Raw genomic sequence first — 13,960 nt, 5'->3', positions numbered from 1 at the left:
CTCAAACACCTCCATGATAATGCACATACATTTCCCTTCTACTGACCCCAAAACAACTTAAACATAAATTTTAAAAAAGGAAGCCATTTCTATGCTTTAAGATTCTTGCCAAATATAGAAAAGTAGCTCTTACCTTTTAAGGCGAGGTACAGGAACCATCAGACTCTGCATAGCATTTCTAAACTCCATCATAAGCTGCTTTCTTGGGCACCATTTTGAAAACGATGCTTTATACATGGAAAGACCTCTCAGGTCCCTGGGAGTATACCGATAACTCTGATCTCAGAGCAAAGGCAAGTTTACCATTTCTCTGCATATTTTCCTGTAGCAATGGCTACATTCCAGAGTCAGTTAGTCTCCAATTATTTAGGGATTAAGAACATAAACCCAGGCTTACCTGCAAATGCTGTGAATTGTCAGCCATGCTATCTTCTCGCCTGCGAACTTCTTCCAATAACTGGGCATTCTTCTTCTTTTCCAGCTGTTGATTGTGTTTGAGGTTGGCTACCTTCTTATTCTGATCCTTCATATGCCTGAGAAAAACCAGCACAACTTGGTTATATTCAACTACTGAAAAGCAAATGTTGTCAGAATAGATTTATTACTAAGAACAAAATATCTGTGTAGACTCAGAAAAAAGCCAGGACCTCAGAATATTCTGTTCATTCAACTACAAATATGAATTGAGTTTTAGGTGTAAGGATGATAGTGGGGCTTCAGTGCTGAATGGGACAGGTCTGCAGCTTCACAGAGTTTAGAGTCCAGAGGGCAAGAAAGACAAGTACCAAGGGGACACAAATTATGGTTCCTAATGTTTAAGTAAACAAATAGCATGCTGTGAGAGATGATGATGTGGACAGGTGTTGGGGGTGGGAGGAGATGAAACCTTCCATGGAAGGTTTCCCTAAGGAAAAGAGACTGTGATTGAGACTCAAAGGAGCTAACCAAGAGAAACATGAGTAAAGGAGCTCCCCAGGTAAACAGAACAAATGCATATGCAATTCCCAAGATAGGAAAGAAGTGGATGCTTCAAGTAATGGGAGGTCCGCAGGGAGGGCAAGACTAAAAAGGTAGGTGGGCCTGGCACATGGGGCCCTGTGGTTCTGTGATGGTACATTTATTTTCTTCTAAGTGGTTTCTGTTCTAATTATTATTATTCTTTTGGATCATGTTCTTATTCTGAGATCATAATCCATTACTCTGATTTTAAAATAACAATTACAGGGCTCCAATCAAATACACTGTCAACACTTAGCTCAAACAGAATAACAGCTTGGCTAATCATAATGTTAAATAGAGCCCTGGTGCTTGGACTAAAAGATCTTAATGAATCTATAGGATGTCAAGTGTAAAATCATAAAGTGATCAAGTGAGTTAAAGACTAATAAAGGACTGGTTAAAAATAAGAAAACAGGAGTTACAGGCTTAATGTGAACTATTTCACCAGCAGCATTTAGCAAAACATTCCACAGATTTAGGCAACCATGTCCACGGCAGCTGTTATAAATCTAATCCAACACGTGAGGAGGCAAGAGGGCAGCAGAGAGGGCTTGGGAGCAGTGATTCCAAAAGAGGAGGGCCAAAGAGCCCAGTCATTTGAGGTCCTTCTTAATCCCTTCACCCCCATTTCCCCAGCACTGCTACATCAGTCACTGTGACTGAGCCCTGACTCCAGAGACAAGTGTATGGAGACCACTGCTCTTTTGGAAATACAAACAAGATGAGAACTAGATGATAAACAGCAAACGTGTCAAACTGAAACAATTAAAAAGAAAATAAAAAGCATTCTCCATAAGAAACTCTTTATTTCCAGTCCTCATAAAATTATGCAGTCCCCACTCCCTCCCACCCCAAGAAAATGAAGTTCAAGATAACTGTTTACCAAGTGGAACAATCCTCTATCAGGACTCCTGCTAATAAGTAAAGTCTGAACACTTGGGCTCATTAAGAAATATTTCCAGTATCAACTGAAGCAGTGATATAAGTGTTTTCAGTGGACTTAGGAGAATATGGGCAAAATCAAATAATCCTCTCCTTGGTCCCTATTTGTACTGCATAATTTTTGTTATCTTCTCTACTGTTGCTCAATATAGTGGTGCACATGGATGAAATCACCAACTCAATACACAGGTCTGCTTTCAGAAAATTATTTTTTGATTACTCTAAAGATGTTAGGAATGACCTCTTGCTTCCTAATTGAATGAGGATAGTATTTTTAAAGCTTGCCTTGAACAGGGCAAGCACATTTTCCACTTACTTAGGAAAATATGGCCACATCCCGGAAATAGGATATGATAAAGAGATCATATGGTTAGTAAGATTGCTTAATTAGAGGAAATTTTATAAAGAAATACATTTTATTTGTTTAGATCATACCATCAAATAGAACCAACTGCTAAATATCTCTCCCTTCACCAAGTGCCAGTGACAAAATAAAATGGATCATCATTAGAAACATTATTTGCATAAAGAATCCCAGGAAGTTCTCAAAGCAGTGTGAACACTCAACCTTATCTCAAGGATACTCCAGCGTTTTCCCAATCCAAAATGAAAACAAACAAACAAACTCCAGGTCCATGTGTTCCTTAAAACTTTCCTGAATTAAGAATGAGAGGCTAAAAAAAATTGTCAGTTCTGACACTATGAGGGAGGCCTTTTTCAGCATTTCTCAACTATTTCTTTCTTTATTTATTTCTTTGTTTTTGTTGTTGTTGTTGTTGTTTTGTTTTTTTTTTTTAGTTGTAGATGGACACGATACCTTTATTTTATTTATTTATTTTTATGTGGTGCTGAGGATTGAACCTAGTGCCTCGCACATGCAAGGCAAGTGCTCTACCGCTGAGCTACAACCCCAGCCTTCCCAACTGTTTCTTAAGACACCAGGAATTGATAAAGAAAAGTTGTGTTTTGAGTAGCACTGCTTAGGATGTGGCCAATTAGGATCAATACAGAACAAGGTGATCAGAATCATCATTTTGTACACGTGACTACCAATAGCTACCTATCAAGTACACACACTCCTTTGTGCTTCCAACATATTTCTGAGACTTTTAAATATCCCTAGCAGTCAAACCCTTTTTATGATTGCTGTATGTACATAGGTGACTGCATGACCAATGTGATTCTGCAACTTGTACAATTAGAAAAATGAGAAATTATACCCCATTTGATTCAAATGTATGAACTGTCAAGATCATTGTACTGTCATGTGTAGCTAATAAAAAAAAAAAAAGCATCCTTGAAAACCAAAAAGGGAATGAATTGATTTGCAGAGGTAGACAAGAGGCAAGGGATGGAATGGCTAGGGTAGGGAATAGTGAGCAAATATTGAGGAGAGCCTTAGCTACTAAATAGCCCTTCTCTTGGTTATCCCTCAGGGAAACCCTAATGTTGTCTGAAGCAGAGGTTGAAATGGCAATTTAGCGGGGAGGCAGGTGAGGACTAAGGAAATTTTAAAATATTAGATCTCTTTGCCTTTCCCCAAAAGCCCAGTGATACTCAGTTAAAAAAATGACCACAGGGACTTCCTAGTAACAACCTCAGAATTTCCAATAATGAAATTTGCAAGTGACCTATTAGGCTCTATATCTCTCCCCACCTGCAGAAGTAAACCCACACTGAATAAAATCAACATGCCAAACTTAATACAGTCCCTAGCTATCTCCAAAATCCAGTAGGGCTCTAGCAGTATAGACCACAGCACTCTCTTGCTGTATTGTCCTAGAGGAAACTATCATTTGTACCTCTTTCCAAACTCCCACTCAGTTAGCAAGTTGGGCAGTTCTAAGCTTCCACTCAAAACTGATCTGCTTCCTGTTTGGGGCGGGGGGGGGGGGCAGGCATTCTTTGGAAGGAGTTTTTCTCCAAGGAAACACCATTAAAAGCATATCCAAAATGCAAATTAAAATAATGATAAAAGCAATGATTGGGGAGGGGACAGTTGAAAAATATGATGGTAAAGTCAGTGTTCAATGTTTGACTTAAACTGACTAGCTTTATGAAGCAGTTTCATAAAACAGGTTATGTCACTTTTCAAAATTTAGCCACCATTAAGGAATTTGAACAAAATTTTTAAAAATTCCAACATAAAGTCAACAATGGTTCAGAAAGAATGCCAGAGAGAACAGACTTTAGCTATTTCCACTAGAGTAATCTGTCAAATTAAAATTAGAAAATGGTCTCTAACTTGCTGGTGACACTTCCAGAATTACATTGCTGGGAGTACTGGACAGTCCTCCAAGGGTTTGTGTATATTTTTACATAAAGTAGAAAATAAAAATTTATTTTTAAATCTCAGCAGAAATAAGATGCTATTACCCATCTGTACTCAAAAACTTTAAAAGATTGATAATATTCATTGTTGGAGAGGATTCAGGAATTCACTTCTCATACATGGGAAGGAGGAGTAGAATTCACAAAAGCATTTTTGGAAACCAATTTGGCAGTATCCACTAAAGTACGCATACCTTTTTCCCAACAAATCCTTCTTCTAGGAAAGAAGCCTACAAAAATGCTTGCACACATGCACAAATATTTATATAAATACATTTTCATTAGAACTGTTAAAAGTGAAAATTTGAAAAATACCTAACTTTCCATCAGAAGGAAATTGACTGAAAAAAAATTGTGTTCATAATATGGTGTCAGGCTAGCTTTGAAAATTAAGAACAAATGAAAAACCTTCAAGACATGTTATTAACTGAAAAAAAGCAGGTAGCAGAACAATATACATCATCTGATCTTATTCACATTAAAATATAAAAGTTTATTTTTATGTGTATATACTCATATGCATGGAAATCAAAATTTCTGGAAATGCCACACCAGTCTATAAACAACAGTTGACACCGGGAAAGAGAATGGGATTAGAGAAGAAGGGAACTTTAAGTTTTACTGTATGTGTTTGTGTGTATAAGTGAGGTACAAATACATACAAGAAAATGCATCAATGTTTAATACACAAGGCAATGATTTTTGACCAATCAAAATACAGAGCATTACCATCACCCAGACTCAAGTCCCTTCCCCCTGCTCAGAAGTGATCATTGTTCTAACATTTATCCATATGGATTTGCCTCTTCTTCAGCTTCATATACATGGAATCATTGTGTCTGGCTTCTTTCACTCAGCATAACATTTTTTCAGATATTTCATTGTATATCATTCCATTCCTTTTTTTTTTTTGCTAGCAGTCCATTATATGAATATGCTAGATTTGATTACTTATTTCTTACTTGATATTGGGCTTTTTTTCTATTTTTATGTTTATAAATAAAGTAGCAACACACATTTTTATACCAAACATTTTGTGGACATATGCTTTCATTTCTTCTGGATAAATAACTTGATGTATGGTTAACCAGAGGTGTAAATGGTGCAACCTTTACAGAAGACCACTTCTGGGCTATATGATCCTGCCAGGTGTGGCTGCAGTGCAATGGCAAATAACATAAATTTTTGAACCAAACTGTCTGGAGAAGTTTGTCACTTTCTAGCTGTGTGACCACAGACAAGTTCCTTAACTTCTCTATACCTCTGCTTCTTTGCATATAAAATGAGACTAATAATCAACTGTAACTCATAGGGTTATTGTGAAGGCTTGATGAGTTAGTATAAGTAGAATGCTTAAAACAGATCCCAGCATGTTTGTTCACTTTCCGTTTCACTCTTAGCTTACAACAGGAATGCAATCATGTCTTGTGCAATGCTGTGCACATATATTTAGTGTCTCATTTCCCACACCCAAACAGCAAGTATTGCAAATACTTGAAACAATGAACTTTGGAATGCATTATTAAATGCTTTTTGTGACACATTTAGCTTCCAATTGTGCTTTCCTTAATGATGAGTTACATTCCCGGCAGGTTATGCTGATGGCAGTATGGCGGGAAGGTCAGGACCAGCAAGGGGAAGTGAGACAATGAAGGGACTGCACAAGTCGATGGGCCACACACACACAATGGAAGCTGACAATGAATATTACATGCAGAATTTCCGTTAATAAAAGCTCTTACTTTTAACCACTGAGAGGATCCCATTTTTTTAAAGCTTGTAAATACCAGTGAGTACTTCAGCATAGCTATAAATTTTAGAAAGCTATCATAAATATTCTAAAGATATATTACAGCAATTACAAATGTGCTAAATGTCATGAGCATGATTGCTCCTTACCAGAAGGATCATCTGCTGTGACAGCTTGAGGAGACACAAGTCGGGCCACAGTCTGAGGACTCAGTTTGAGAATAAGCCCGATCTCTTAGACTTTGCATCTTGAGGCAGTCTCTCAAGAGCAAACATTTGGCCACGAATTTCATGACAGTTCACTGCTGAGTCCTTGTCAAAACCCCTCAGCAGGCCATCTAAGCCCACCTCTCCATGCCTTCTAACTTGGTTTCCCTCCCTGTTGTATTCTTCCTCCCTCCCTCCCCATAGTACTTGCTCCCTAGAAATGAGTGTTACCTCATTTCCCGTTCCACCCTTTGGGTACCTGGGTTTACACAAGAACCCAGAAACAGGTCACCCTCAGATAAAACACAAGATGCCAACACATCTTAAAAAGATATCATTCTTCACTTAGCAGGACAGCAGAAGGTACCTAGAACCTAATGTCATTATCTATAGAATGAAGGTGTTAAGGAAAGGGAGGGTTCAGATTTGAAAACCTGAGAAGTGGAGTTTTCTGGAGGCAAAAGTATTTTCATGTTCCCTCTTCTAGTGCCAAGTCCTATTCAGTAGACCTTCTTTGGAGGAGATGACCCTATCAGGCTGGTCTTTGTTCCGTTTGATGAAATGATTGAATCACTTGAAACCAAGGGAATCTAGTGGCGATACAGTAAGAAACCCAAGTCTAAGGCCTTTGTTGCCAAGTTGGATGCATTGTCATGGCAGTAGTTGTCCTTAGGAAGTATGTGACTTTGGCAGTTATCTCACTTGGGGTAAGTGATGCTATAAACATAAGGCTCTTAAACCAGCACCTGTTCCCCTGCCTCAAACCTTCTTCTGTGTTGCATATATCCATCCCCTGAGCCTTGAACTTCTTACCCAAGTCAAGAAGACCTTGGGAGCAATCTTAGGAGGTTACATAAGAAGATGGTCATCACTAGCAAGAGGAGAATTTGTTTACCCTGAAGACATTTCATTTTGGAGAGGCTCTAGAAGGAAGACTCCTTTCAAATGGTGTTCCTCACTTTGATCCTGGAAGACCTTCTCCCCCAAATAATGAAGGAATGTCGCCCTAGACATGTATGGAACCCAGAGACTAAAATAAAAAATAGAAAAAGATGGTGGGAATCTGTTTGGGGGAACAGAAAGCAGAAAGAAGCAGGATGATTGCTGATGCCCCTAGCACCCTTCTCTAAGAACAAATGTCTTCAAGACACAAAAGTCCTAACTTCATAGAATGCCCTGGGCAGCAACTGGGACAACTATTAGAGAACTAGAAAGAAACCAGGTAACACTGGAGAGGTGAGTTTTTCAACATAGGAGCTCCAGAATGCCAGGTGAGAGCTTCCAGCTTGGAAGACATGTCACTATGGAAATAGCAGTATTGATACGAGGACAGAGCTCTAAAGCAGAACATAAAACCAACAAGGGTGCCATGCAATTTCCCTATTAACTTCTGTTCCCTGAACCCATTAACCTCAATGTGAGGTTTTTTAAACAAATTTCTAGTTTTTATGAATGAATCTACTCTCACAAGCAAAAATGTTTATTGTTTTTCACATCCTGTAGTGTCACTGTATCATAATGAGTTTGGTTCTTCTTTCTGCACAACAGACTAAATTAGAGATGAACAGTTTGCAGGTGACAAAATAAGTGAAGATAAAAGTAGGAGCTTAACATAAGTGGAAATTTAGAGAAGGACAAAGGGGCAAGAACAACGCAGTTCTTGCTTAAGAGATCTGAGGACAGATTTGAGGGCAAGCTCAAGACACAGCAAGACCTCGGTTTTAAAATCCTGCCCTGTTTCTACTTCATATCTTCTTTTTGCACATCATTTACTTCTTTTCAAATCAAAAAATAGAATCTGAGCACTTTTTAAAATATAACATTTGTATAAGTGCCACAATTCCATGGAGTACTGTATCCTTCTAAAAGCCTACGACTCCACTGTTAGATGCAGGCACATTAGGGCCAATTTGGTAGAGTGTCAGCTGTATTTACAGTTTGGGGTAATATAAAAACATATGGAAACTGTGAACATTGACCCCCAGGAGGCTAATGTTGGAGGAAACCAACATTCCACAGTCTGGCCAGAGGTTGGGGGCGATTTGCCCAGACAATATACAGCCAGAGCAACCTATGAGCACAAGGGGCACTTCGTGTATGCAAGACCTATTTTTATTGCATCCAATCTGGAGCTGGGCTGCAGCAGCTCAGACATAAAATAAAGTGGAGGTGTAAGAAGATAAAAATCTTATGTGATGATTTTCCAAATTAGAGTACAGAAATAATGTGTTGGAGTTTCTCTTATTTGCTATCGAAAGTCAATTTAAAATATTTTTAAGTAATAAAAACTCCCTGTTTTCAGATGTCAGATTACGTATCAGGTGCTGTGCTAAGCACTGTAAAAGTATAATCTAAATGAAAGAACATCCTTACATGGAGACAATCTTTCCCCCCACAGAAATAGAAGCTTAGAAAAGATAAGTTACCTGCCCCACACCATACAGACTTCATGCATCAACATCAAGCAGAACTTGAACCAATGTTTTTGTGATGCCAAAAATCATGGCCTCATATTTTATGTTACATAAAACAGTAAACCATTATTATACATTAGTAGATTTGTTTTGCCACAAAAGTAAATGACATATACCAACCAGGCCTAGACATTCACTTTTGAAAGTTAATCCTTTTTTCTTTATGAAGTAGGCCAAGGGCTAGCCTCAATAAAGCAAATTATACTCTTTGGGATTGGGTTCATCTGAGACATGGCTTATCAGACCATCCCCAAAATAATTTGGACCAGCACTGAGTTCAATTTCTATTGCTGCATAACAAATTACCATAAACTTCATAGCCTAAAATAATACTTATATTTATTATCTCACAGCTTCTAGGGGGCAGAAATACAGGCACAGCTTAGCTGGTCTCTCTTCTTAGTCTTAACGGGCTGAAATCAAGGTGTCAGCCCAACTGCATTTCTCATCTGTAGGCTTAACAAGGGAAGAATGTACTTCCAACCTCATTTGGGGTTTTGGCAGAATTCCTTCCCTTGCAGCTGTGTGACTGAGGTCCCTAGCTTTTTGTCGGCTGTTGGGAGAATGGAAGCTGCTTTCAGGTCCTGGAGGCCACCTCAAGCTTCTTGTCATAGTCCTCTACCCAGACAGTTCACAGAATGGCTACTTGGTCTTTTGGAAGCTAGCAGGAGAATCTCTCCAGTCTGCTAACAGGGAATTTGATATAACATAATCATAGGAGTGACATCCTAGAACCTTGCCACATAACATACCTATGCAAGACAATGGAATCCCATCACCTTTGCCATATTCGATCAGTTGGATTTGTGTTACAGGTCCTGTTCTCATTCAAGTGGAGAAGATTATATGAGGGTGTGAAAACCAAGGAGTAAGGATCCTGGGGACCATGTCAGAATTCTATCTTATACTCTGCAGGATAGAATTTTCTGTATTCGTGGGACTGTTCTATTTCTATGCTGCCCAGTTCTGTATCGACAAGCCCTGAAATGCAGCTAGAGTAACTATGGAAATGATTTTATATATTATTTAATTTTAATTAATTTAATAGTTACATGGGGCTCATGATTACCTTTATGGTCAGCATAGATATGGGCATTAAGCAATGTGCAAATTACATGCTAATTATTTTAAAATATTTTAAACCTTTATATGTACTATTCTAAAGATTTCACAATCTTTTTACTGTCAAATTCAAACAGTTCTTAGAAACTGTCCGCCATAGAAACTACCTAACAGACTTAATTTTTCCATTGTCCCAAACTTCTTTCCAAGCCATTTTCTCCAATGCAACTCAAGGAATCTGAAAGGCTTAACTTACGGCCAACAAGGGGTTGTGGTAATTTATGCATCCTTATGCTTTCCCAAGTATTTATTCCCATGACAACACAGTGCAAAAACAAATGTCTGTTCTTTCCACTCTTCTCTGCAGAACTCCAACCACTTCTCTTCGTCTGATGTGAATGAGTAAAACAGTATCAGTGGTGGGTGGTGGATAAAACGAAAATCAATGAAGGATAATAAAGTGGCAGAATTATAGGCAAGGAGGGCATAAACCACTTCCCCCCAATTATAAGAGAAGACAGAATAAACCACTTCCCCACACAATTGCCTAAACACAATTAACTATTTCCAAATCCACCGCTGCAATGTCACCTGTTTCAGTTTCACTCAATGACACGTTTTTCCTAAATCAGTGGTTTCCAAACAGTGTCCTAGCAGCACTGGCTTAAGGTCTGTTAATTACTATCACTAAAAAGGAATAAAAGGGGAGGGACTAGGATCAAGTAAGTCTTGAGAGTAAAGACAAAGAAAAAATGTAAACAGGTTTCTTATACTGCAGGACTTTTCAGAATTTGTAACCGATTAAGTCCCATGATCCCAGATGTGGGATACCTATAAAAACTTAAATATAACATCTATAATAAGTTTTAGAAATAAACATGTCTTTAGGATTCTATTCTTCTAAAAAAATTAGAAGATTATGAGATTATAGCATGTGAAAATATATACACATTTCATAGATAAACAAAAAGTATATAAAGGATACATAAGCTCTAGATTATGATTCCACCCAATTTTAATGTACCTATGTGGATTTCTTTGAAATATTCACAGAATTAAAATTTGGGACTTGATGAGTTAATATAAAGTATACCGTGAATCTCCAAAAAGGGGCATAGTAGGTATGTTTATTAGATTTATTTGACTAAGACCCTTTTTTTATCATCAGGATCATTCCAGTGAACTATTACTATGAAGTATTAAATCTGAGAAATAATATTCTTTTTTTTAGAGAGACAGAGAATTTTTTAATATCTATTTTTTAGTTTTCGGCGGACACAACATCTTTATTTGTATGTAGTGCTGAGGATCAAACCCGGGCAGCACGCATGCCAAGCATCCCCAGCCCAGAAATAATATTCTTAATCAGTGTCTCAAAATTGTTGCTGTTGTATCCACTCAATGAATTTTGCTCTACCCATCAACCATCTATGCTATTTAATATTTTTCTTTAAGTATTTTACCCTGTATACTTTTAAATCTTAGATTCTTCCTGAGCAAGAATCAGTAAAATTATATGTATATTATATAGTAAAAAAGAAAGGAAAAGCTAATAAAATACACAAATGTTCACCTAAATGTCTCATTTATAAATAAGCATGACTTTTTAATGACAAAGCCTTATTAAAAGCATAGCTAAAAATGATAGAAATAGTACTTAGGAACAAAAGCCAAGTCCATATCCTCCAGACGAGTTCACTGGCTAGCACACACTCACATAGCTGCTGGGACCTGCCAGGCTACCAATGAGATACAAGAAGTTATCAATAATCTCCACTGAGCTAATTCCCAGGTTTTATCAACCGGAGCTACTTATATGTTCTGCTTTTGCTCAGTAACCCAGTAAGCCACCCTTTCTGCTGTAGTTCAGCAACTTTATTATTCCCAGGAAGATAGAGACAGTGAAATCTCACTTCCTCCTTAAGAAATGACAGCCCTGCGATGTGGATATATATGTGAGTGCTTGAACTAAATGTCCACCACCACAGAATTTAATTAATTAAGTAAGTAAAAAATAAAAAGAAAGAAATCTAGCCCTGACCAATCTGGATTCTGCTTAGAAACAGGGCACAGTCTTTCCTTTGCCCACAAGGGCAGGTAACCCAATTCTTAGGAATGTCGTCCCATCTAAAACCCAAGAGCAGTCATGGGAACCTCCAACCCAGATTCATAAGCATGAATGCTATAGAATGTTACGTCACTTAATCCACATCTCTTTGGACTAAGCAACGTTAATTTCACTTACATGATTTAATCATCAACAATCTTATGACACAGATATGGTACAGTTATACATCACTTAAGGGTAGGGATACATTCTAAATTGTCATCAGTTTTGTTATTGTGTGAACATGATAGTGTACTAACACAAACCTAGATGAAATCGCCTACTACCCACTTAGGTTACATGCTATAGACCATATGTGGGGTCCATCATGAACCAAAATGCCATTATGTGGGACAGGACTGTAAACACTGAAAAATGAGACTGAACAGGTAAGCTTGCTTAGCTGCCTCTTCCAAACAAAAGGAGACAATTTGGGTTCCATCCCAAATTGTTATACTACACAACTAATGTCATTTTCCTTACCTTAAATTGCTATTCTTAGATCTAAAAGGTTAATTTCCTTTCATCATAGTGGTCTAGGATAATTCCTCCACTAAAAAGGAAACTCATTGCCTACCTATAAAATTGTTTCTCCAAAACTATGTCACTGTTACCCCTCCAGAAAGGTGCTCTTGTCCCCCAGAGAACTCATCACATACACATTTCTCACATCTGAGGACACACCCCCCTAAGCATTGCTTGTGAAGGCCTTTGGGCAAAGGCCCTATGTACTGTAGCAAACAGATACCATATGGACCAAAAGCCACCAGAGACTCTCTGAAGACAATGAAGTAAGCTTCTTCTAAAATTCCTCACACAACCAGCAAGGAAACTACCCTGCCGGCAACTGGCGGGAGAAATAGATAAAGTTTTAGAAAGTCCCTATAGGATAACATATGAATGACTCTTTTTTAAATGTAGCTATAGCATAATTTAGAAATGAGAAATAATTTCAAGTCATATTGTATAGACAGATTTTTCTAAACCAGTAGGTAATAAGTTATATTTAAATTTTTACTCTTATAAGAAAAACACTTTTGGGCTGGGGATGTGGCTCAAGCGGTAGCACACTCGCCTGGCATGCGTGCGGCCCAGCGTTCGATCCTCAGCACCACATACAAACAAAGATGTTGTGTCCGCCGAAAAATAAGAAATAAATATTAAAAAATTCTCTCTCTCTCTCTTTAAAAAAAATCTAAAAAAAAGAAAAAAAGAAAAACACTATTAATACTAATTACAAAATGAATATAAAATATTTAAGATTCAAGATAAAACAAAGAAAAGAAATTCATCAAAATACCCCAAAAGTGGGTATTTTGCTCTACTGAGGTAGTATTTCTCAGCCTATGCAGTAATTTTGATTACCATGAGGCCCATTTGTGAATATCAATCTTAAATTCTTTCTTTGTTTTGCTTTTCTTTTGTACCAGGGTTTGAACTCAGGGCCACTTGACCACTGAGCCACATTCCCAGCCCTATTTTGTATCTTATTAGAGGCAGGGTCTCACTGAGTTGCTTAGCACCATACTGTTGCTGAGGCTGGCTTTGAACTCGAAATCCTCCTGCCTTGGCTTTCCAAAAATTCTTTCTTACTGTACCTTATAAAAGCAGAATTCTTCCCTCAAGCAAATCAGAAGAAAGATTTTCCCCTTTACCAACTGAAAAAAAAATGGAAAACCCCTAAAATCAATATAACCAAAGTCCAAACCATGAGAAAAGCAACATTCTATATACTATGGATTGAATGTGTCCCCTAAAGTTCATATGCTGAAATCTTGATCCCCAAAGTGGCAGTGTTGGGAGCTTGGGACTAATGGAAGGTAACTGGGTCCTGGGGACAGCACAGTCATAAGTGGATTAATTCCATTATCTCAGGAGTCAGTTCATTGAAAAAGGCCGAGTTTGGCCTCTTCTTACTCCCTATTGCCCTTCTATCCTCTGCCTTCTGCCATGGAAGTCCCTTACCAGTTGGACCCATGATCTTGGACCTTGGTATTCTATTATAGCAGCAAAGTCTTTATTTGAAAATATTGTGTCCAATTCTTCTTCATACTTTTTTTTTTTAATATTGTGAACTCAAATCCCATGC

The 13,960-nt window shown here is 37.9% G+C and overlaps 1 protein-coding gene across 1 annotated transcript in view; it reads right to left on the bottom strand.

Annotated features, from left to right (window-relative positions):
- ERC2 (ELKS/RAB6-interacting/CAST family member 2) overlaps positions 1 to 13,960 on the bottom strand; it is a 908,750-nt gene that overhangs the window by 402,039 nt on the left and 492,751 nt on the right. Inside the window, 1 exon segment of the mRNA XM_081286503.1 lies at positions 398 to 533. Within this exon segment, the coding sequence (XP_081142629.1) occupies positions 398 to 533 (136 nt within the window).

The sequence above is a fragment of the Spermophilus citellus genome, assembly GCF_964194105.1.
Source record: "Spermophilus citellus genome assembly, chromosome: 3".
Taxonomy (NCBI): Eukaryota; Metazoa; Chordata; class Mammalia; order Rodentia; family Sciuridae; genus Spermophilus; species Spermophilus citellus.
Note: the sequence above shows the minus strand (reverse complement) of the source record. Positions and strands in the feature narration are given on the sequence as shown.